This window comes from Mustelus asterias, chromosome 5 (assembly GCF_964213995.1).
Source record: "Mustelus asterias chromosome 5, sMusAst1.hap1.1, whole genome shotgun sequence".
Classification (NCBI taxonomy): Eukaryota; Metazoa; Chordata; class Chondrichthyes; order Carcharhiniformes; family Triakidae; genus Mustelus; species Mustelus asterias.
Genome location: NC_135805.1, coordinates 101666782 through 101690925, shown reverse-complemented (window position 1 = coordinate 101690925; position 24144 = coordinate 101666782). Strand labels below are relative to the sequence as shown.

General features: G+C 41.2%; 1 protein-coding gene across 3 annotated transcripts in view; it reads right to left on the bottom strand.

Moving 5' to 3' along the window:
* Positions 1-24144, bottom strand: part of nbas (NBAS subunit of NRZ tethering complex) — a 259241-nt gene that overhangs the window by 204586 nt on the left and 30511 nt on the right. For all 3 annotated transcript variants that reach the window (XR_013497784.1, XM_078213107.1, XM_078213108.1), the window contains 7 exons: positions 22683-22940; positions 17506-17631; positions 16616-16767; positions 15402-15539; positions 4625-4703; positions 4222-4326; positions 1711-1847 (listed from right to left, as the gene is read on the bottom strand). Coding sequence is in view for 2 of the 3 variants with exons in the window: in XM_078213107.1 (XP_078069233.1) it covers positions 1711-1847; positions 4222-4326; positions 4625-4703; positions 15402-15539; positions 16616-16767; positions 17506-17631; positions 22683-22940 (995 nt within the window). In the remaining variant the exon portion in view is untranslated. The remainder of the gene's footprint in view (positions 1-1710; positions 1848-4221; positions 4327-4624; positions 4704-15401; positions 15540-16615; positions 16768-17505; positions 17632-22682; positions 22941-24144) is intronic.

Here is a 24144-nt window from a genome sequence, read left to right as displayed (position 1 = left end):
GGTTATAAGGTTATTTTGTTTAAATTATCTGGGTGTTTTCTCACAGAAATTAGGCAGTTTTCATTTGGGGTACACATCAGCTCACTGAGATGGGAGAGCCAAAGGAGATAAATATTAGTCAGACCTGCTTGTAAGCAAAGAAAATACTAACTTTATCGTTCATGGCACAGAATGGTGCTGGGGGCTCCAGCTTGGTTTGGAATTTGGAAGGTAGGGGCAGTGAAAGAAGCTGGGATATTTGTCTAGTTTGGTGCTAGAGGAAAAAATCTACTGTGATCCTCAAGAACTTTGTGGCAGAAAGCAGTCAGTTTGGAAGGCAGAAGAAATGAAGTGTTAAAGTTGGAGGGTCACTTCACCAAAAACTAAAGGAAACATTCCCATAAATCTTGTACCTTGGAGAAGGCTGGAACATGGAGAAAAATTGAAGTGAAATTGGTGGGTTGTGGCATACTTTTGGATTTGTTCCCAACATCGTAAAACAAAACTCTTGGGAATGTGTAGGGGGAGGGATTAAAAATATAACTGATGTTATATCCATAGCACAAGTAGTTATAAATCATAATGTTAAGCTAATTGCGCTGGCTTTGCTTAATTCTTTTTATACACAATAAAATTTGTTTTGCATAAAATGGGAAATCTTTTGATGTAGTTTTAAGTTGATCACAGGGTGTTCGGATTTCTCTTTAAACAATAAGGATCTTTAACAGGATCGTAGCATTATCATAGAAATCATAGAAACCCTACAGTGCAGAAACAGGCCATTCGGTCCATCGAGTCTGCACCAACCAGAATTCCACCCAGGCCCTACTCCCATATCCCTACACATTTACCCGCTAATCCCTCTAACCTACACATCTCAGGATACTAAGGGGCAATTTTAGCATGGCCAATCAACCTAACCCGCACATCTTTGGACTGTGGGAGGAAATCGGAGCACCCGGAGGAAACCCACGCAGACACGAGGAGAATGTGCAAACTCCACACAGACAGTGAGCCAAGCCGGGAATGGAACCCAGGTCCCTGGAGCTGCGAAGCAGCAGTGCTAACCACTGTGCTACCGTGCCCCCGAAATTATTATTTCTCAAAAGTGAGCTGAATGTTTTTGACTTAGACAAGACCATTTGAATAGTTTGCATCACAAATTATTGCATCCGTCAACATTATTGTTCAAGCGCAGGAGGTTTATGCAGAGGATGGCTTTCTGAAACACAATCATCTTCACACTAATCATGTTTGCTGATGCAAGTTATTTGTTTTCAAGAATTTACAATGAAAATGTATACACACAGCAGATAACATTTTTACTGTGGCCAGATTTCACAAACAGTTTGTTCCAGAAATAGAGATAATTTGTTAAGAGCTCCCAAGTACGATAATTCCACAACTTTAATTGGTGTTGCGCTTTAGCAATGCTTTTTTCATTTTGTAAGCATCACTAATGTCTTTTAAAATAATACAAGATCTGCATCATAGCACTTTGCTCAGTTCTGAAGTATTTTGTCACTCACTCCAACCTCTTAAGTTTAGAATCTTTAACAGATGTGAATAAATAGTCAGAATAAATCACCAATGCCACTGGCACATCATAACCACCGAGGCCCATTTCAATGCAACTTATAATATGGAATAAAATAATGAGTATTTTGATGACAAATATTTCATATAAAGGAATAAAGCTGTGCCATCTCTATAAATTTTAGATAAACTTACCTAGCTTCTGGCAGAAGAAAGCAGTACTCATGAGGAGTTGTTGTTTCAGGGTAGTTTGAAAGAATGGCCAAACGGTGAGGCAGTAGATCTGACCCATGGTAGGTAAATAGAATCTCCAAAGCTTGAATGTTGCTCTCCTGTATGAAAGAAAAATAAAAGCCTTAGTTGCCAACACAGTTCAATTAATACCAAAGCACTCTTACCTTGGTTAACCAAATATGTGACAATTTGTTAGTAAAACAATTACCCCCATGCAATAAACATCCATTTTCCAATATGCTTTGTCTAAAAATTATGCACCTGAATTTGAAAAAAAATTACATTTATAGAGCATCTTTCAAAGCTCCAGACAGCCAATGAAACAATTTTGAAGCAGAGGACATCAGAAACGCAGGGCGGCACCATGGCACAGTGGTTAGCAATTCTGCTTCACAGTACAAGGGACCCGGATTTGATTCTGGCCTTGGGTGATTGTCTGTGTGGTGTATTCATGTCCTCCCCTGTCTGTGTGCTCCGGTTTCCTCCGACAGTTAGGTGGATCAGCCATGGTAAATGCATGGGGTTAAGGGAATTGAGGGCTAGGCCTGGGTAAGACGATTTTTCGGAGAGTCAGTGTAGACTTGATGAGCTGAATGGCCTCCTTCTGCACTGTGGGGATTCTGTGGTATGGAACAGTAGCTAATTTGCACTCAGTGAGCCATGGTCTTATTAAATGGCAGAGCAGGCCTGAGGAGCCAAGTGGCCTATTCGTGCTCTTAATTCATGTTCCTAAGCCAGTTTGAACATCCGACTTTCCTTTTTAATTCACTAACACTAATCTATTGCTCCATATGCCACAGCACACTGAACATATCTAGTTCCGGCTGCTAATGAATTTAAATATAGCCTCCACAGTAGACACGTTTCAAATCAGGTTACTTGCTCATTATCCTGTACCATCAACACTGATAGATAATTACAAGCAGTCATCAAGTTCAATGTCATAGCCATTGTTATTTGAGCAGAAGTCTAGGATGTGATACAATTGAAGAACAAAAACTCATCCTCTGAAGAAAGACAATCACCCTCTTATTCTGTCTAATCTATACCTCAAGTCTATTTTCCAGAACTTTTAATGAAACTTAATGAAATTCTCCCACATTGACTTTTCAGGTATTTCAGAACATAACCTCAAGAACCACATCAACTGGTTACTGAAAGATGCAAACAACAGACAAAAAAAATCCACTCATTTTACTCCGTAACAGAAATGATAAAAATAATGATAATGATGAACAAGAGCAGGATTGCCTTGTGCTTTAAACAGAAGCACTACAACCTCTGGAGTTCTCTCATTACAATCCATGTAGCACTGTTCCTCTCTCTCGATTGGGTCTATGCTACCCGTGAGAAAGGATATTGATATATTTGTTACCATATGTTCACCATATTTTTTCCAATTTACAGCAATCAACTGGGCAACTCACAAAATGCACATCTTATGTTCAGCCACCATGTTCCACAGCAGTTTGGGTGCTGACTGAAAGGTATGATTCTGTGACTCTCGCTATATCAGGATATTATTCTGCTAGTTCATAGTCTAACCCTCAAAGATTTGGCACCAGTCTCCAAGTGAGAGTGAGGAGGAGTCTACAGAGTCTACTGTGACTTTTTCCCTGGGGATCTAATGCAGAATTGTAGTCCAGCTTGTTTCATTTTTATTATTCTTTCTCCCAGTTTGATGCTTTGAGTTGTTTGCTAGACTATTTATGAGAGCAATGATGAATCAACCATGTCGGTATGGGATTGGAATCACAGATCAGCCAGACCAGGTAAGGAAAGCAGATTTTATTCTTGAAAGGACATTAAACAATCAGCTCATTTTTTCATGTCAATCTGACAGCTTCATGGCCACATATACTGATACTAGATTATTATTTCCAGATTGGTTTAAACAGAGTTTAAATTCTTATGCTACCGCAGTGGGATTTGGACCTGCACATATTCTTTGGATTTCTGGTCTAGGCCTCCAGATTATGCGGCCAGCAACATAACCACTACTGTGCTGCTGTACCTGGTTGCATTACCAGCTTTTGCTGATCAGTTTAAGGAATTCCTAAAGTTAAATTCAGACAAACAAACTCTTTACCTCTGCTGCCCCCCCAAGGATCTATTTATTTTTAGGCCCTTCCTAATTCTCATCTATATGTGCTACCCCTCACTGACACAGCATCAGTCCCCACATGTATGCTGACAAAACCAAGTTCTACCTCAACATTACCCCTCTGGACTCCTCAGTCTCTAAATTGTCAGACTCTTTATCCAACATCCAGTACTGCACGAGCTAAAATTTCCCCCAGCTAAATATGGGAAGATCAAAGCCAATGTCCTTGGTCCCTGCTGCAAGCACCACACAAATATGAAAATGTTGTTGACTTCTACCATGGATACAAACAAGAGTAAATTTATTTCCTTGAACATGATAAATGTTAAGTGATGACTGATGGTTGTGTTTTTGGAAGTGCATCTTACCCTTGCATATGTTCTTGCTGATAATACAATGTTCTGACTTCTAAATTTTTTGAAGAATTCTGAATCATATCTTCGTTCAGCAGCATGAGGCCCTCCAAGAATTTCCTACAAATAGAAATAAACGCAATTGTACCAATGTAGTAGGTTCGAGGCACTACAACATTAAAGTTGTGTGCAATTTTAGATTAATTTATCACTTACTAGAATTTTGAATATTAATATCTCCCAGGCAATCAAGTCAACCCACCACAATAATGAGGCACAATGAACTTTGAATCCATAAGGTTTGTTGCAATCCCCTTGTCTAAACCAGGTACATTTATAAAAATATTTTTTAAAAAAGATCTACATTATGAGGATAAACTTCATACTCTATGTGAAGAAAGTTAATTGATTTTCATACCTCATATGTTGCTAGGCGATTCAAGTAGGTTAACAGTTTCAATCTACAGCGACAAAGCTCCTTCTGTTCTAATGTCAGCCTGTGAAAATGAAGCAGGATGCACAAAATGTCCAAACGTTATCTAATTTCTGTGCACTTCACCTTTGCTATGGTCCGGTTAGGGACAATAAACATTTAAAGAGAAATACAAATCAATTAACTAATAGAACTACACCACAAGATTTCATACCTTAAACAACCACACATAACATATATACAAGACTTAAACAAAATAAGCACCATTAACTTAACTACAGCAAACATCGTATTATTCAGCACCCAAATTTCTGACAGCCTGATTTTGTTTTAAAGCCGGTCATAGAAATCATAGAAACCCTAACAGTGCAGAAGGAGGCCATTCGGCCCATCGAGTCTGCACCGACCACAATCCCACCCAGGCCCTACCCCCACATCCCTCTAACCTACGCATCTCAAGACACTAAGGGGCAATTTTAAACCTGGCCAATCAACCTAACCCGCACATCTTTGGACTGTGGGAGGAAACCGGAGCACCCGGAGGAAACCCACGCAGACACGAGGAGAATGTGCAAACTCCACACAGACAGTGACCCGAGCCGGGAATTGAACCCTGGACCCTGGAGCTGTGAAGCAGCAGTGCTAATCACTGTGCTACCGTGCCGGTCACTTAAGTGTTCAGCTAATGATAAAAATAACAGTAGATTGTAAATCTGCAGGAGTTGTTCTTGGGCTATACATAGAAATTATTAAACTGTTGAGCCCATTTTGGTTATTGTGCCTGAACAAGGATGTTGGGCACAGGGCAATACAGGCTCGATTTGTTTTGAAAACCAGACTGAAGGTCATGGAACCTTTTGTGGTATCAGTCGGTCTTGAGTTGTGGCAGTTGTACTGTGATGCTCTGCTCTGTTTGACTGCCAGCTGCTTCTCTGCAATACCTCAAAGTGGCAACTTGTCACATATCGTGAGTAATGTAATGTCTCATTAACCAGCATTGTTGATTAACCAGCAGCCACCCCTTCCCGATAATAAAGTTCTTACTGTATATGCTTTACAACTATATATGTCAGGCACTCAGTTTTACTTCTTACTTCCCCAAGAATTCTTTTATACTTTGGGACCATCCATAATTATGCCGGAAACGACTTCAATTCTCTTCAATATTAACTATTCTATAAGAGGTACGAGTTCCATTTATTACTTCTCGATTGTGCATGTCTCAGTCCCTTTGTGGTTGCCAACTCTGGCTGCACATATTCTGGGAGATGTCACCATATGACCCCTTACCTTCAACTGCCCCTCGTCCACATTGTTACCATTGGCTGTCGAAACATGTCAAATATCATGGCATCCTGCCTTCCCAAAGCTTTCCAATGTGTTCCGGTATTGAATGGTCATCTCTCCCCAATATCCCCAAGCAGTGGTCAAATTTCGTAACTCCAAATTCAAATGAGGGCCCAGCCTCTCTCAGTCAGGTTGACATCAGTGAAGTTTGGGGTTACCCCACTCCCCCAGGTCCTCCACTATTTCAGACGGAGTTCCATTTCTGCCTTGCACTGTGTGCTGGAGCGGGTGGCCTTTTGGCACCAACTAGCTCCTAGCACAGTGCTCCCCACCGGCAATCCCCCATCTCAGAAGTGCTGTTGCCAGTGAGACCCCCAAAATAATGCTGAGGCTCCAGAAAGAGAGAGCAGCAGCTGCAACCCAGCTCTGGGGTCTGCCACCTTTACTGGAAGTAGAACTAGTGTTCTGTGAACATCTGGCTGCCATCAGCAGACCCACCACCATACCCAGAGATAGAAGTTTCAGCTGTCAACCCCACCCAAACATTCACTCTACATCCATTGAAACTCCTCATATCCTATTAAAATCTCCCAGATTGATTTTTATAGTCACCGGGAGATAGATGCTGATTCCAGATCTGCCCATTGCTTTTCTTTTGCTGAGAGACTCTGTAAGGACCATGTACATATTTTCTACTGAAAGCTAGAAAAAAACTTACAATTTCATTTCTTTCGTGAAATTCAAACTGCGATTAAGCCTCAACTGTATTCCATGTAGTGAATAATTAACTTTTTTTCTGCTTACAGTGCATGTTTAACTATCATTTCCTTTAGCTATCTTCTCTCAATGATCTGCAACTAAAAAACCTCCCTCAGCTAACACCCAGATAAATTGAAACCACAGAAAAGTTACACACATCTCCATGACGACGCAACATGGTCTGGGATATCCTCAATCAGACCATTGGGTTTAATGTATCTAATTTAAAATTAGTTTTTTTGATCTGAAGAAACAAAGGATTTTACAGCCCTTCAGGGTTTACCAAATGCTTGTAAACTAATTTCGTTTCAACTCTCAAAACAAAAATATCTCTCTGGACCAACCTTACTATAAGCATTACAATGTCATGTCTTCCATTCTTCAGCTAAAGAACACAGACCTGCTGTTTTTTGATTTTGTCCATGCAGCTTTTAATCCCTTGAGTCAACATGGCCCCAACCTTTTAGCTGTAATAAACTGCAAGATGGTCTGAATTGCATTGACTTCAAGGTTGCTTATCAGTTTCATAGCCAGATGCATCCATTTACCTACATTTAACCATTTAACTTAAAACCTAAATGTCATATCCCTAAAACTCAAAGCACATAAACCAAGAAATAGATATTTCTAATATCTTGTGCATGTGATGGTACTTTCTTTTACACCTTAAAATTTTTAATGCCTTGTCATGAACAGGGATTTGAATACATTCATATATTTGGAGTTTATTTTGGTTAGTAAACAATAAAGAGCTAGATGATAAACAGGAGTTGCAGCATCTGGTAGAGATGACTGAGGGACTTCACTGGTGCATTCTGGGAGAGGTCGGCCCAGCAACATCCATTAAGAAATGGCTAGCGGAACATCTGGTGTCAAGGAGCGGTAAGCCCGAAACACTACATTGGTGTTTCCCTCCCACTCTCCTCCTCTAACTAAAAAAAAGGCCACTGTGAGAAAGTAAGAGTTTATAAATTTTCATAAATGATTTAATTGGTGCTAGAAATGTCAGTCAGTGGGGTTACGTACTGCACTTGTGTGCCGTGGAAGATCCGTGATGCTTCCAACATCTTGGACGACTACATCAGCAGGAAGTGCACCCAATTGCAGCTCCTTACAGACCGCATGAATGGGTTGGAGCAGCAGTTGGATGCACTTAGAAGCACGAAGGTGGCGGAAAGCGTCATAGACAGGAGCTTTAGAGATGTGGTCACACCCAAGATGCAGGCAAATAGATGGGTGACCGCTAGAAGGGGCAGGCAGTCAGTGCAGGAATCCCCTGTGGTCATCCCCCTCTCCAACAAGTATACCATTTTGGATACTATTGGGGGGATGGCCTATCAGGGGATAACAGCAGCAGCAGCCAAAGCAGTGGCACTACGGCTGGTTCTGTTGTTAAGCAGGGAGGGATAAAGAGCACCAGAGCACTAGTTTTTAGGGACTCTATAGTTAGGGATGCAGACAGGCACTTCTGTGGACGTGAAAGAGACTCTAGGATGGTAAGTTGCCTCCCTGGTGCCAGAGTCCAGGATGTCTCTGAGCAGGCAGAAAGCATTCTAAATGGAGAGGATGAACAGCCAGTGATCGTGGTACATATTGGTACTAATGACATAGGTAGGAAGAGTGATGAGGTCCTGCAGCAGCAGTTTAGGGAGTTAGGTAGAAAGTTAAAAAGCAGGACCTCTAGGGTTGTAATCTCAGGATTACTCCCTGTGCCATGTGCCAATGAGGTTAGGAATAGGAAGATAGTGCAGCTCAACATGTGGCTAAACAGCTGGTGCAGGAGGGAGGGTTTCAGGTATCTGGACCATTGGGGTCTCTTCCGGGGCAGGTGGGATCTGTACAAGGAGGATGGTTGCACCTAAACTGGAAAGGAATAAATATTCTGGCCAGGAGGTTTGCAAGTGTCACACGGAAGGATTTAAACTAGTTTGGCAGTGGGGTGGGAACCAAAGCAAGATAATAAACTGAAGGGGGAACCAGAGAGTAGGGCCAGTAAGATTCAGAAAGAGCAGGGAGGGTGTGGTTGCTAATCAAAGACGGTCTGGTGGACTGAAGTGCATTTTTTTCAATGCGAGAAGTGTAACAGGTAAGAAAAATGAACTTAGAGCTTGGAACTATGATGTTGTTGCGATTACAGAGACTTGGTTAAGGGAACGACAGGGTTGTCAGCTTAACATTCCAGGATACAGATGTTTCAGGTAGGATAGAGGGGATGTAAAAGGGGTGGGGGAGTTGCACTACTGGTTAAGGAGAATATCACAGCTGTACTGCGGGAGGACACCTCTGAGGACTCAAACAGCGAGGCAATACGGGTAGAGCTCAGGAATAGGAAGGGTGTAGTCACAATGTTGGGGATTTACTATAGGCCGCCCAACAAGCAACAGGAGATAGAGGAACAGATATGTTGGCAGATTTTGGCAAGGTGTAAAAGTAACAGGGTTGTTGTGGTGGGAGATTTTAACTTCCCATATATTGCCTGGGACTAGCTCAGTGCTACGGGCAGGGATGGGGCAAAGTTTGTAAGGACCATCCAGGAGAGCTTCTTGAAACAGTATGTAGATAGTCCAACTAGGGAAGGGGCCATACTGGCCCTAGTATTGGGGAGTGAGCCCGGCCAAGTGATCGACGTTTCAGTAGGGGAGCAGTTCGGGAACAGTGACCACAATTCAGTAAGCTTTAAGGTACTGATGGATAAAGATAAGTGTGGTCCTCAAGTTAAGTTGCAAAATTGGGGGAAGGCTAATTACAACAATTTTAGGCAGGGACCGAAGAATGTAGATTGGGGGCAGATGTTTGAGGGCAAATCAACATCTGGCATATGGGAGGCTTTCAAATGCAAGTTGATAGGGATTTGGGACCAGCACATTCCTGTAAGGATGAAGGATAAGTATGGCAAGTTTTGGGAACCTTGGATAATGAGATATTGTGAGCCTAGTCAAGGAGAAATAGGAAGCATTTGTCAAGGCTAGGAGGTGGGAACACACGAAGCAAGTGTGGAATGCAAGGAAAGTAGAAAGAAACTTAAGCAAGGAGGGCTAAAAGGGGTCACGAAAAATCATTGGTCAGCAGGATTAAGGAAAATCCCAAGGCTTTTTATACATATATGAAGAGCAAGAGGGTAGCTAGGGAGAGGACTGGCCCACTAAGGGACAGGGGAGGGAATCTATGTGTGGAGCCATAGGAAATGGGCGAGATATTAAATGAGTACTTTGCGTTAGTATTCACCAAAGAGAAGGACTTGGTGGATGATGAATCTGGGAAAGGGTGTGCAGATAGTTTGAGTCATGTTGAGATCAAAAAGGAGATGGTATTGGGGTTCTTGAGAAACATTAAGGTAGACAAATCCCCAGGGCCTGATGGGATATATCCCAGAATATGAGAGAGGCAAGGGAGGAAATTGTTGGGGCCTTGAGAAAAATCTTTGTATCCTCACTGGCTACAGAGGAGGTCCCAGAGGATTGGAGAATAGCCAATGTTGTTCCTTTCTTTAAGAAGGGTAGCAAGAATAATCTGGGTTATTACAGGCCAATGAGCCTTACGTCAGCGGTAGGGAAATTATTGGAGAGGATTCTTCGAGACAGGACTTACTCCCACTTGGAAATAAGTGGACGTATTAGCGAGAGGCAACATGGTTTTGTGAAGGGGAGGTCGTATCTCACTAACTTGATCGAGTTTTTCAAGGAAGTGATGAAGATGACTAATGAGAGTAGGGCGGTGGATGTTGTCTACATGGACTTCAGTCAGGCCTTTGACAAGGTCCCTCATGGCAGACTGGTGCAGAAGGTGAAGTCGCATAGGATCAGAGGTGAGCTGGCAAGATGGATACAGAACTGGCTCGGTCAAAGAAGTGGAGATGCCGGCGTTGGACTGGGGTAAACACAGTGAGAGTTTTAACAACACCAGGTTAAAGTCCAACAGGTACCATTAGCTTTCGGAGCGCTGCTCCTTCATCAGATGGAGTGGAAATCTGCTCTCAAACAGGGCACAGAGACACAAAATCAAGTTAACGAATACTGATTAGAATGCGAATCTCTACAGCCAACCAGGTCTTAAAGATACAGACAATGTGAGTGGAGGGAGCATTAAGCACAGGTTAAAGAGATGTGTATTGTCTCCAGGCAGGACAGCCAGTGAGATTCTGCAAGTCCTCCCGAAGATATACAAGGCAAACACACCCGGCCGTCCCATCGTATCGGGCAATGGGACCCTGTGCGAGAACCTCTCCGGCTATGTCGAGGGCATCCTTAAACCCATTGTACAAAGAACCCCCAGCTTTTGTCGCGACACTACGGACTTCCTACAGAAACTCAACGCACATGGAGCAGTTGAGCCAGGAGCACTCCTCGTCACAATGGATGTCTTGGCACTCTACACCAGCATCCCCAACGACGATGGCATTGCTGCAACGGCCTCAGTACTCAACGCCGACGACTGCCAGTTTCCAGATGCAATTTTACAACTCATCCGCTTCATCCTGGACCACAATGTCTTCACCTTCAACAAGCAGTTCTTCATCCAGACACACGGAACAGCCATGGGGACAAAATTCGCACCTCAATATGCCAACATCTTCATGCACAGGTTCGAACAAGACTTCTTCACCGCACAGGCCCTTCAACCGATGCTATACACTAGATACATCGATGACATTTTCTTCCTTTGGACTCATGGTGAACAATCACTGAAACAACTATATGGTGACATCAACAAGTTCCATCCCACCATCAGACTCACCATGGACTACTCTCCGGAATCGGTTACATTCTTGGACACACGCATCTCCATTAAGGACGGTCACCTCAGCACCTCACTGTACCGCAAGCCCACGGATAACCTCACGATGCTCCACTTCTCCAGCTTCCACCCTAAACACGTTAAAGAAGCCATCCCCTATGGACAAGCCCTCCGTATACACAGGATCTGCTCGGATGAGGAGGATCGCAACAGACACCTCCAGACGCTGAAAGATGCCCTCATAAGAACAGGATATGGCGCTCGACTCATTGATCGACAGTTCCGACGCGCCACAGCGAAAAACCACACCGACCTCCTCAGAAGACAAACACGGGACACGATGGACAGAGTACCCTTGGTCGTCCAGTACTTCCCCGGAGCAGAGAAGCTACGGCATCTCCTCCGGAGCCTTCAACATGTCATTGATGAAGACGAACATCTCGCCAAGGCCATCCCCACACCCCCATTTCTTGCCTTCAAACAACCGCACAACCTCAAACAGACCATTGTCCGCAGCAAACTACCCAGCCTTCAGGAGAACAGTGACCACGACACCACACAACCCTGCCACAGCAACCTCTGCAAGACGTGCCGGATCATCGACACGGATGCCATCAACTCACGTGAGAACACCATCCACCAGGTACACGGTACATACTTTTGCAACTCGGCCAACGTTGTCTATCTGATACGCTGCAGGAAAGGATGTCCCGAGGCATGGTACATTGGGGAAACCATACAGACGCTACGACAACGGATGAATGAACACCGCTCGACAATCACCAGGCAAGACTGTTCTCTTCCTGTGGGGGAGCACTTCAGCGGCCACGGGCATTCAGCCTCTGATCTTCGGGTAAGCGTTCTCCAAGGCGGCCTTCACGACACACGACAGCGCAGAGTCGCTGAGCAGAAACTGATAGCCAAGTTCCGCACACAAGAGGACGGCCTAAACCGGGATGTTGGGTTTATGTCACACTGTCAGTAACCCCCACAGCGTGCCTCCTGGACTTGCAGAATCTCACTGGCTGTCCTGTCTGGAGACAATACACATCTCTTTAACCTGTGCTTAATGCTTCCTCCACTCACATTGTCTGTATCTTTAAGACCTGGTTGGCTGTAGAGATTCGCATTCTAATCAGTATTCTGTAACTTGATTTTGTGTCTCTGTGCCCTGTTTGAGAGCAGATTTCCACTCCATCTGACGAAGGAGCAGCGCTCCGAAAGCTAATGGTATTTGCTACCAAATAAAGCTGTTGGACTTTAACCTGGTGCTGTTAAAACTCTTACTCGGTCAAAGAAGACTGAGGGTACCAGTGGAAGGGCGTGTTTCTGAATGGAGGGCTGTGACAAGTGGTGTTTCTCAGGGATCAGTGCTGGGACCTTTGCAGTTTGTATATATATATATGTATATGAAAATGATTTGGAGGAAAATTAACTGGTTTGCTTAGTAAGTTTGCGGACGACACAAAGGTTGGTGGATTTGCGGATAGTAATGAAGACCATCAGAGGATACAGCAGGATATAGATCGGTTGGAGACTTGGGCGGAGAGATGTCAGACGGAGTTTAATCTGGACAAATGTGAGGTAATGCATTTTGGAGTATTGATAGGCAGAGGGATCTGGGTGCACAGGTACACAGGTCACTGAAAGTGGCAACGCAGGTGGAGAAGGTAGTCAAGAAGGCATACGGCATGCTTGCCTTCATCGGCCGGGGCATGGAGTTTAAAAATTGGCATGTCATGTTGCAGCTTTATAGAACCTTAGTTAGGCCGCACTTGGAATATAGTGTTCAATTCTGGTCGCCACACTACCAGAAAGATGTGAAGGCTTTGGGAGGGGACAGAAAAGATTTACCAGGATGTTGCCTGGTATGGAGGGCATTAGCTAAGAGGAGAGGTTGGAGAAACTTGATTTGTTCTCACAGGAACGATGGAAGTTGAGAGGCGACCTGATAGAAGTCAACAGGATTATGAGGGGCATGGACAGATTGGATAGTCAGGAGCTTTTCCCTAGGGTGGAAGAGTCAATTACCAAGGGGCATAAGATTAAGGTGTGAGGGGCAAGGTTTTAAGGATTTGTACAAGGCAAGTTTTTTTTTTACACAGAGGGTGGTGGGTGCCTGGAACTCACTGCTGGGGGAGGCAGTGGAAGCAGGTACGATAGTGAATTTTAAGGGGTGTATGGATAAATATATGAATAGGATAGGAATCGAGGGATATTGTCCCCGGAAGGATAGGGGGTTTTAGTTCAGTCGGGCAGCATGGTTGGTGCAGACTTGGAGGGCCAAAGTGCCTGTTCCTTTGGCGTAATTTTCTTTGTTCTTTGAAATATAGAAATGCCAAAATTCAGTGATCATCAGGAAGTTGTCACAGAACTATAAAATTGCAGGTGAAAGAGCAATAGGTGCAATGAAGCATGTACACTTAACAATAATTATACTCTTTAATGTTCAAAGAAATAATTATAGTCTTTGGTGTTCAAAGGGACTTGGATGTGCACATATAAGGAATGCAGATTTTTAGCATGCAGGTAAACCAAGCAATCAGGAAGGCAAATAGCATGTTGGCCTTTACTGCAAGGGTAATACAAGAATAAAGAGGTCATGCTACAATTGTATAGGATTTTGGTTAGACCACATTTGAACTGCATGCAGTTTTGGTCTTCATATTTAAAGGAAGGATATACTTGCATTGGAAGCAGTACATCAAAAGGTTCACTAAATTTTTCCCTGGGATGATGGGGTTTTCCTATGATGGGGGGCTGAGTAAATCGGGCCTATGTTCTCTGGAGATTAGGAGAATGAAAGGCGTTTTTATTAAAATATACAGGATTCCGAAGCATTTTATAGTTGATGCTGATCATTTTTAATGGTTGGGGAATCCAAAACATGGGGCACACTCTCAGGGTAAGGGGACAATCATTTAGGATTGAGATGAAGACAGTTTACTTCATTTTAAGGATTGTGAATCTTTGGAATTCGCTATTCCAGAGAGTTGTAGAAGCTCCAACAGTGAACACAGTTAAGGCTGGGAAAGACAGATTTTTGATCTCTCAGGGAATCAGGGATAGGAGGAATGGACAGAAAGGTGGAGTTCAAGCCCAAGACCAGCCATGTTCCTATTGTAAGGCTCGACAGGCCACTCGGTCTACTCCTATTCCTATTTCTTGTGTGAGCAAAATCAAAACAGTCAGTCATAAACATCGTAAGAATGCAAAATGAGGCTTGGCTGAGAGATCAGACATCCATTCAAATGTTGAAACAGCGATGCTCGAGGAAAACACCGCTTAATTGACAGCATATGTTGGGACTGCGAGGACTAGAAAGTCTTAATTTTTTTTTGTCATCGAACCATAGAATAGAACCATAGAATCCCTACAATGCAGAAAGAGGCCATTCATCCCATCAAGTCTACTATGACTCTCTGAAAGAGCATCCCACCCAGGCCCTCCTCTCCACCCTCTGTACATTTCCTATGGCCAATCCACCTAATCTGCACATCTTTGGACTGTGGATGGGAACTGGAAGACCTGGAGGAAACCCACACAAACGGGGGGCGGGGGGGGGAGAACGTGCAAATTCCACACTATCACCCAAGGCTGGAATCAAACCTGGATCCCCAATGCTTTGAGTCAGCAGAGCTAACCACCGTGCCAGCCTGGGGCAAAATCCAAGAACAGTAGGGAAGGGTTTTTTTTAGCAGCCGGCCTTCGCACTCAGCAGCCCTTGCAGCTGTTTCCAGAGATAGTAGGCCCAACTTCAGTTAGTAGCCCCACCAAGACCCAGAATGAAAATGCACTCTCTCCCAAAGCTGGGGTGCCAAGCTAGGAAATTTCCTGACTTCCGTTACCTGCCTTGAGGGTGAAACCCAAGCCCAAGGTAACAAGTTGTGGCAAATGGTATATAATATGTACTTAAACATTCTAGAAACACACAGTGGCTATGCTTATAATTGTTGACTGTGAAGTAACCATTATTACTCACATGGAAAAATCCACCATTTGGAGTAGCCTCTGTCTCCTTGCTGTCTCTTTTTCTTTTCTCCTCTGCATCTCTTCAACTGGTGACACGTAATCCTCATAGGGAATTTCGTCAATGTCCACATCTCCAGGTAAAATGAATCTGTTAAAATGAAAGCAAATAATTCTCCAAAGGACTATATGCTGCTTCAAGTTGTAATATATATGATTATAAACCCACTGCTTCTGTAATGAACTGCAACAATTCTGCAAGGTAAAAGATTAATGTGTTTGTTCAATAGAGGTTTTATTACATTGTGTAAAATTATTGCCCCAGTGGCCTACATTTTCTGGAGATTGCAGTAAACTTCAGCAGATTTTGTAGGTGTTGTAAAAATATCAGTGACATTTTCAATCACCATAAAATTCAAATAATTGCAGTGAACCATTGAAACATTATGCCTCTGAATCTTTTAAGTTATTTTCATGCTGCTTTGTGAAAAGCAACTTATTTATTGGTTAAAAAAACTTCTGGCAAGCACTAACTGGTTAAAATAAAGCACATCATGGATATTTGTAAAATGCAGTAACAAAACAGAAAATGCAGTTCTGATGAAGTCATAAGAGCTAAAATGTAAACTCTGTTTCTCCCTCCACAGGAGCTGCCTGACCTGCTGAGTATTTCCAGCATTTGCTGTTTTTATTTCAAACTTCTAGCATCCGTAGTATTGTGTTTTTGCATGCATTAAATGCGGTAAATCTAAAGTAATTTATCCCAGCAAAGCAGAATATGAAACAAAAATTGGAAAAGAGAGAATAATTCTGAATAGTCTGAAACAGCAGGGATATGGTAGCTCTGATGAAGGGTCATCCAGACTTAAAACATTGGCTCGATTCTCTCTCCATAGATGCTGTCAGAAGTGCTGAGATTTTCCAGTATTTTCTGTTTTTGTGTGTGAGGGGTATCTGGTCAATAGGCTTGCCTTAATTTTCACTTTCAAAGTTGAAATAATTGCACCTAAGTCGCCAACTTATAATGTACATCAAAAGCAAAATAAAGAAATAGACACTTTTGCCCTGCTGTTGCTGGGAAATTAAACAAATACAAATGGCAGTTCAGAACATCTGAGTAGTAACATTCATGCTGGAAAACATTACATTACTGGCATTGTTACACAATATACTGTAGCGGGGGGGGGGGGGGGGGGAGTCATACATGTCTCAAAATGGATGACATACCTGCCTCCATCTTCCCTCTTTCCTATAGCTATAAGTGCCTCCAGGTCAGTTCCTTTCAATCCATATTGAAGCAGTTCTCTGGCTGCATCAACATTTTCAGGCACTCTTTCCACACATTCATGCAACACCCATGAACGCTTCCTAATTTTACTCTGGAAAGACAAGTGAAAACAACTTGGGTTAATATCAGATCATAGAATCCCTACAGTGCCATCAAGCCTGCACCGACAACAATCCCACCCAGGTCCTATCCCAATAATCCCATGTATTTACCCTGCTAATCTCCTTGGCACTAAGGGGCAATTTATCATGACCAATCAACCTAACCTGCACATCTTTGGAGATGTATTAATTAAGTCAATAAAGAGGGGAAGGCACCAAAAAGAAAGTGAGAAACTACACTATCTGAGAACACCTAATGATAAACACAAGAAAAACATTCAGACATGGAAGAAAGAGGACAAATGATTTGAGGTTCGAGTCTATTTCTACACCAATTTTGTAACAATGAGGGGCAAGTACCTAAAGTAGTAGTTTCTAAATATGGATTCCTCTTCATTAGAAGACAAGAAAGAATTAAGTAAGGGATTCAGGCAGAGGTCTTTCATACAAAGGCTAATTATCGTATGGAACAAGTTATTTGGTTACACCATTGAATCTGCCTAAATGGTTTGCTCCAAGATATATTTCAGGAGAAAAAAAAGAGTACTCATGAACAAGTTGAAAAGACAGGTTTGAGATCAAGCAAAACAGGGCAAGCTTACTAAGCAAAATAGCCCAGCCTTGTTGCTAAAATTCTGTAAACAAAATTATTCAATCTAAAAGCAATTTGTAGCACTGGGAATACCACCAATCTATTGCTAGCCATTTAAGACTATGCATAAACATACCAGGTAGTCCTGAATTGAAGCTATATTAACAGATGATTTTCTCCATTGTCTTTGATACACAAGGTCACTATCAAGGTCATAGGCTTGTGCAAGAGCCAATGCTTCACCATATTCTTCATTATCAATCTGAAAAAGATTTTTTCACAAAATACTTACAACACATATCCATATAATAAAATTTAAGAAACTTAAAATGTTGAGTAAACCTTTCACATTTGCCTATTTAATCTCTTTTTTGCTTTATTCATTTGTGGGACATGGGCGTCACTGGCTGACCAGCATTTATTGCCCACCCTTAGTTGTCCTTGAGAAGGTGGTGGTGAGCTGCCTTCTTGAATCACTGCAGTCCATGTGCTGTGGGTTGACCCACAATGCCATTAGGGAGGGAATTCCAGGATTTTGACCCAGAGACTGCGAAGGAACGGCGATATATTTCCAAGTCAGGACAGTGAGTGGCTTGGAGGGGAACTTGCAGGTGGTGGTGTTCCCATGTATCTGCTGCCCTTGTTCTTTTAGATGAAAGTGTACTACTTTCCAAAATTAATACAATTTTAAAGGCTATTTTTTAAACTTATTTTTGGAATATTGTGATGTTTGTTTAAAAGCCTCAATTAAAGTCAATCTTTCAGATGACCTTTTAAAGTAAACAATCGTACAACAGCTTACTGACAGTTTACTGCACTACGGAGTATTAAATTGTTACTTTGTGCTAATGATTAACTCCACCATCATGGGGAAAGCACCAAATAAGGAAAAAGATAGAGTCATAGAGGTTTGCAGCCTGGAAACAGGCCCTTCGGCCCAACTTGTCCATGCTGCCCTTTTTTTTAAAAACCCCAAAGCTAATCCCAATTGCTCGCATTTGGCCCATATTCCTCTATACCCATCGTACCCATGTAACTATCTAAATGCTTTTTAAAAGATAAAATTGTACCCGCCTCTATTACTACCTCTGGCAGCTTGTTCCAGACACTCACCACCCTCTGTGAAAAATTGCCCCTCTAAACACTTTTGAATCTCTCCCCTCTTACTCCTTATCTCTCTGGGGTGTAGAATTCCAAACACTAACCACTCTCTAAGAAATAAACCCAACATATGTGGAAATTTACTCTGCTTTGATTTACTTTACACCTGACATAGTTTTAAAATACGGCACCTAATTAATCCCTGGCACAATATTAAGAAATTCTAGACCCTCTCTTTCTTAATTTAGCAACCTGTGCCTCGGAAATCTCTATTTAAATAAATATGGGATATGAATCTGGTGTGGATAGATTATGATTATATTAACACGATTACAGATTTAATTTTTCTTTTAGACTTCGTCTTCAGGCACCCAGGGCCAAGGTGAAGAATAAAAGAAAAGGCAATATATGTTGATACATTGGATGGGAAAGGGGATGGGAAAGGGCGAGTTCTTGCCAGACTGCTTTTTACATTCTTAGCAACCAGTTGAAGTACAAAACCAGTGGAAACTTATAGGAAGATCACGTTATATGAGACAAGGGGATTGGTGTTATGGGAAATGGGCAAAAATAATCATCAGACAGAACTGACAAAAATATAAGTTACTTTAAAGAAACTTGAATCTTCACAGACAAGGTAAAGGAAGACAATATTGAGGGAAATAGAACAATTTGTACCTGTAGTACCAAAAGCAAGTACTTTCAGGTAAGGAAGGAGATGGGCAGATAAAGAGAGCCTTCCCTCTATTACCCTGGCAAAGTGTTTAAATTTTGCTTCAGAAGAGTACACAGAAACTTATTCCTAAATGGGCACTCTTGTACACCCAAAAATTTATAAATGATGTTCAAATTTGATCTTCCTTGAGGGCATGGCAACAAATAAGTTTGCAGCCAATAGATTCCTCACTAAGTTATATGTATAACATTTATTTATATAATATTTTAAAATATATAATCTGGAGGAGTCATTTATTTCATTCTTAATGTTCACTTACAGTAGGCTGCAGATTAAATACAGTGCTTGGTTTTCAATCCCTGTGAACATCTATTAAAATGACTGAGGTTTTTTGCAATAACCTGTCAATTTCACATATCAAATAACAACCATCCAGGTGCCTCTGGGTGTACAATCGTCTCAGGAGGACTGCAAGTAAATGGGTTCCAGTAATATAACTAAAACTGATTCTGAAAGAATCACCGAATGCAACAATTCAGAGAAATGAAATGGAGATAACATATTTGGGATTCACTCTGGACTTCAAGAAAAGGATGTACAAAATTTACGGTACTATGATTTTGTAAGTGATATAGGTCTCAATAACTTGAATTCCTTCATGCATTGAACAGCAACATCTCTTAATGCAAGTTTCAGTCATGAAAAATTCCTTGATTCGAAAGGCTATTGATTAGATGCAACAAGTTTCCAAATCTACAGATGAGGAAACTTATGAAATAAAATGGGCAATGTTATTTCTCCACAGATATCATTATTCCTAATCCTGCTACATAGTGTTTATGTGAAATGAATGGAATTACAGCAGGTACATTGCCATCTTTATTTCAGATATGCAATAATGGATTTGTGAATAAGCTATCAGAATTTTAAGCCTCAGAAAATTATTGCAAAATGGATGATGATTTAGCCCTGCAGCCAGGTTGGAAATTACTACGGGTAGTGAATCTAAGGATGTTTGTTGCCAATCTAAAATGCAATCCAACATCAATTTTTATCTAAATTCAATGTGAAAGATTGTGATGTAAAGAAGTCTTGCTACAATTACACAAGGCATTGGTGAGACCACGTCTGGAATACCAGGTACAGTTTTGGTCTCCATTTTTAAGGACAGATATACTTGCATGGAAAGCGAAATACAAAGGTTCATTAGATTGGTCCCTGGGACAAGAGGGATGTCCTGTGATGAGAAGCAGAGTAAATTGGGCCTATCTTCTTTGGAGTTTAAAAAAATGAGAGACAATCTCATTGAAACAAAAACAATTTTGAAGGGGCTTGACAGGGTAGATTCCAAAAGGCTGCTTCCGCTGGCTGGAGAATCTATCCCTCAGGATAAGGGGACTGATCATTGAAGACTGGGGTGAGGAGAAAGTCTCTCACTCAAATATGTGCATCTTCACTGTGAATCTTTGATATCCTCTAACCCACAGCGTTATGGATGCTCTGCCGAAGAGTCACCCAGACTTAAAATGTTAGCTCTATTCTCTCTCCACAGATGTTGTCAGACCTGCTGAGAGCTTCCAGCATTTTCTGTTTTTGCTGTGGATGCTCTATTGCCCAAGAGATTTTTGGTCTCTCTGGGAATCAAGGGATATGGGGAGTTGAATCCCGTGATCAGCCATGATCATATTGAATAGCGGTGCAGACTCAACCACCCAGATAGTCTACTTTTGCTCTTATTTCCTGCATTCTTGTGAAAACTGAAGGAACAGAGTAAAATCTGCAATATCTCATTTTAATCACTGGTTTCACTTCACAGCTGTTTACTCAACTTTTGCTTTCTCATATTTTCACACGCTGACTGAGCTGATCTGTATGTGTAATCTAGCATTTCTGAAGATTTTAGTTTAAAAATACTGTTTAAAAGTGACTATTCTTCATACTTGAATTTAGCAGATCTATCCAGCACAACTTATGACATCTATAAGTGTTATAGAGCAACTTGGATACCTCCCTTTTCCAGTTTTGACAGAAGGTTTTTACACAGAAGTGTTAACCTGCAACAAATTGAAGTCTTGGTGCATCAATTGTTTTTTCATTATGTTACCTTCATGGTTGAAAACCAGACTCATTTAAAGAAAATAACCCTATCTGCTACACAAAAACTCCAAAAACATAAGATGTCTGCTATAACGGAGACGTGAAAATTATAATATCTTAAACAGAAGCCATGTTTATTTTATTTTGAATTCAAAAGGAGCTTGGCTAATACTTGGGCTGTTCCAGCAACAAGGTGGTAGGTGATAGTCTGCCCAGAATTTGTAATTAGGCGCACACACTTCTGGCAAGGTCTCATGAAGACAATTATATTAGGCAGATTTCACTGACAGATATTATTTATTCTGTTATCCAACGATTCTGTGAGCCTGAAGCAATCAAAGATACAAACTTGACTTTAAACTAAAGGATAATACGTGAACCTTTGAGAGTTCTGCGGGAAAAAAAACTGTTATTCTGCATATTGTAAGCAGCAGTGCTCTGCAGATCACAGTAAATTTGCTGTTTGCTTTATATCACATTTTTCTATTTACTTTAATTTTGTGGCACACAGGAAGTCAGGATTAGAAGACAAGTGATAAATATATTATAATAAGAATCCCAAATGTTAAGTCAGATTGTGTCATTATTTTCATATCACATTTTGAATTGACATTTTTTAAGTTAAATAGTGAAATTTATGACAACGTGGGAATCAGAGAAATAGAATAGGTTAAATTGTATGATTTTCCCAGCAGACAGGAATTGGGAGACTTAAAAATCAAATGTCGTAGCACTTCCATTGGTGGAAGAACTAATTACTGTGTGACAAGTTTACCTAAGTATCTCCCATTCTAAATGTGGACATAGGAATTTAGAATGGAACCAATGAATGACAAACAAATTACTGAAGTGCATGTACAATTAATACATTCATTCATTAATTCATCGTCTAAGGTAAGGTCTGAGAGGAAGTTTAACATACTGCTATCTGAAGTCAAGGAATTTACATATGAAATTGATCTTTTCAGCAAACTGACTACACTGACAACAGATTCTTTCAACTCCTACATTCACTACAACTACCAAATTATCACTGAAAAAAAAGACATATCAAAGCTTTTCGCCTTGCATTCATTAGAATGCTTTACCAGAATACCAGTATAAGGGGAAAACAATAAATTCTACTGTATGAGAAGAGAATGTTGATGTGTTGGCAAGTGAACTCTGATTGGTAGAGCCATTGCCATGGGGAATTCATCAGTTAATGATGATTAACAGACTAATGCATTCTCTATGGCAATATTTGTATCAGAGTCCACTTACCAACCAATCAGCATTCTCTTTTCATGTAGTAGAAATTGTTGTTTCCCCCTCATTATGGCATTCTTGCGAAGCATCTTGATCACTGCAATTCAAAATGCTTTGACAGCTTTCTTTTCTCAACAATACTCAAAAACGAAAACATGAGAAAAGTATCTGAGGTCCAAACATATACTGACCTTTCTTTGATAGAGTTCCTCTGGAGTTGTAGATCTCAAACTTACAAGTCTGAAGGTCTTAGTAATCGTTCGTGGTCGTTTTCGAGGAGGAGCAAAACGCTCCATTTCGGTCAAGTAATACAAGCCCTGCTTCACGTAACCAAAATATCGAGCTTTGGCAGAAGATTCGTCATCTGAGCCAGAATCCTCCTCACCTTCATCATCATCTAATGAATTAGTTTCCAAACGATGTCTCTTGTAAGCTACCTTTACTTCACACTGAGAAAAGAAAGAAAAATGCAACATTACTTTTACGGGTTCAGATAATCACCTTTATGAAGGCAATTTGCTAAACTGGCATTATTTATAGATCATTTGAGTTCAGGTTTGGAAGAAGGTTTGAGGCATGACAACGATGTTGAACTGTACATTTTGCTAAAGAGCACCAAGTTTTGCTAACCTATCTCAGAGATTAAAGAAATCGATGCCATTATGAATTATAATTAATTAAAGCCAGAGCTGTGTGTGGCAAACCTTCTCCTGCAGATTTAAATTTCTAGCTCCTAGTGAAGCCTACTCAAAGATGAATGAGAAAATAATTGCTAACTAATGCAAGAAGGGACTGAGGAGCAGAGAAGAGGCAATATCCAGCAAAAGAAGATTTCAAACAAGCAGAAAGGGAATGTCACTGCAGAGCAGTTTCAGAAACAAGATGATGATCCTTCATAAATATCAATGGTCTGTATGGGGTCCATGTCGGAAAATTTGACCCATTCAATTCATATAATTTTACACTGTACTCAAAACTGTTAGCATTTGTTGAGTAGTTGATATTTTTTTCCATATCTTATAATAAAAAAGTTGACTGTCATAAACAACAACTTGCATTTCAATAGCACCTTACTGCAGAATAACATCCGAAGGCTTCACCTTAGTGGGAGAAAGGAATGGATACCAAGTTAATAAAAGCTCTTACACTTGTATAAAAAAGAGCAGCAAAATTGAGCATTTGTCCCGTGGAGGGTTAGGCTGGGAAATTAATATTGGGAAATGGCAAGAGACTTTGAACATGTATGTTGCATCTGTATTCATAGTAGAAGACACAAAGAATGGTAACAAGGCAAGGAGAAAAGGGAGGGGAAACTTAAAACAATTAGAATCACTAGTGGAAAGGGACTGGAAAAAAAACCCAACGGGATGGATGGTCCTGATGTCTACATCTTGGGGTCTTAAAGGAAGTGGCTGCAGTGGTAGTGGATGTATTGGTTGTAATCTTCCAAAATTCCCTCAATTCTGGAAAGTCCCAGCAGATTGGAAAACTATAAATGTAACACCATCATACAAGAAAGGAGGGTGACAGAAAGCAGGAAGCTATAGGCCAGTTAGTCTATCTTCTTTCACTGGAAAAATGCTAGAAACCATTATTATGGAAGTAGTTGAGACATTTAGAAGACCATAATACAATCAGAGTCAATATGGTTTT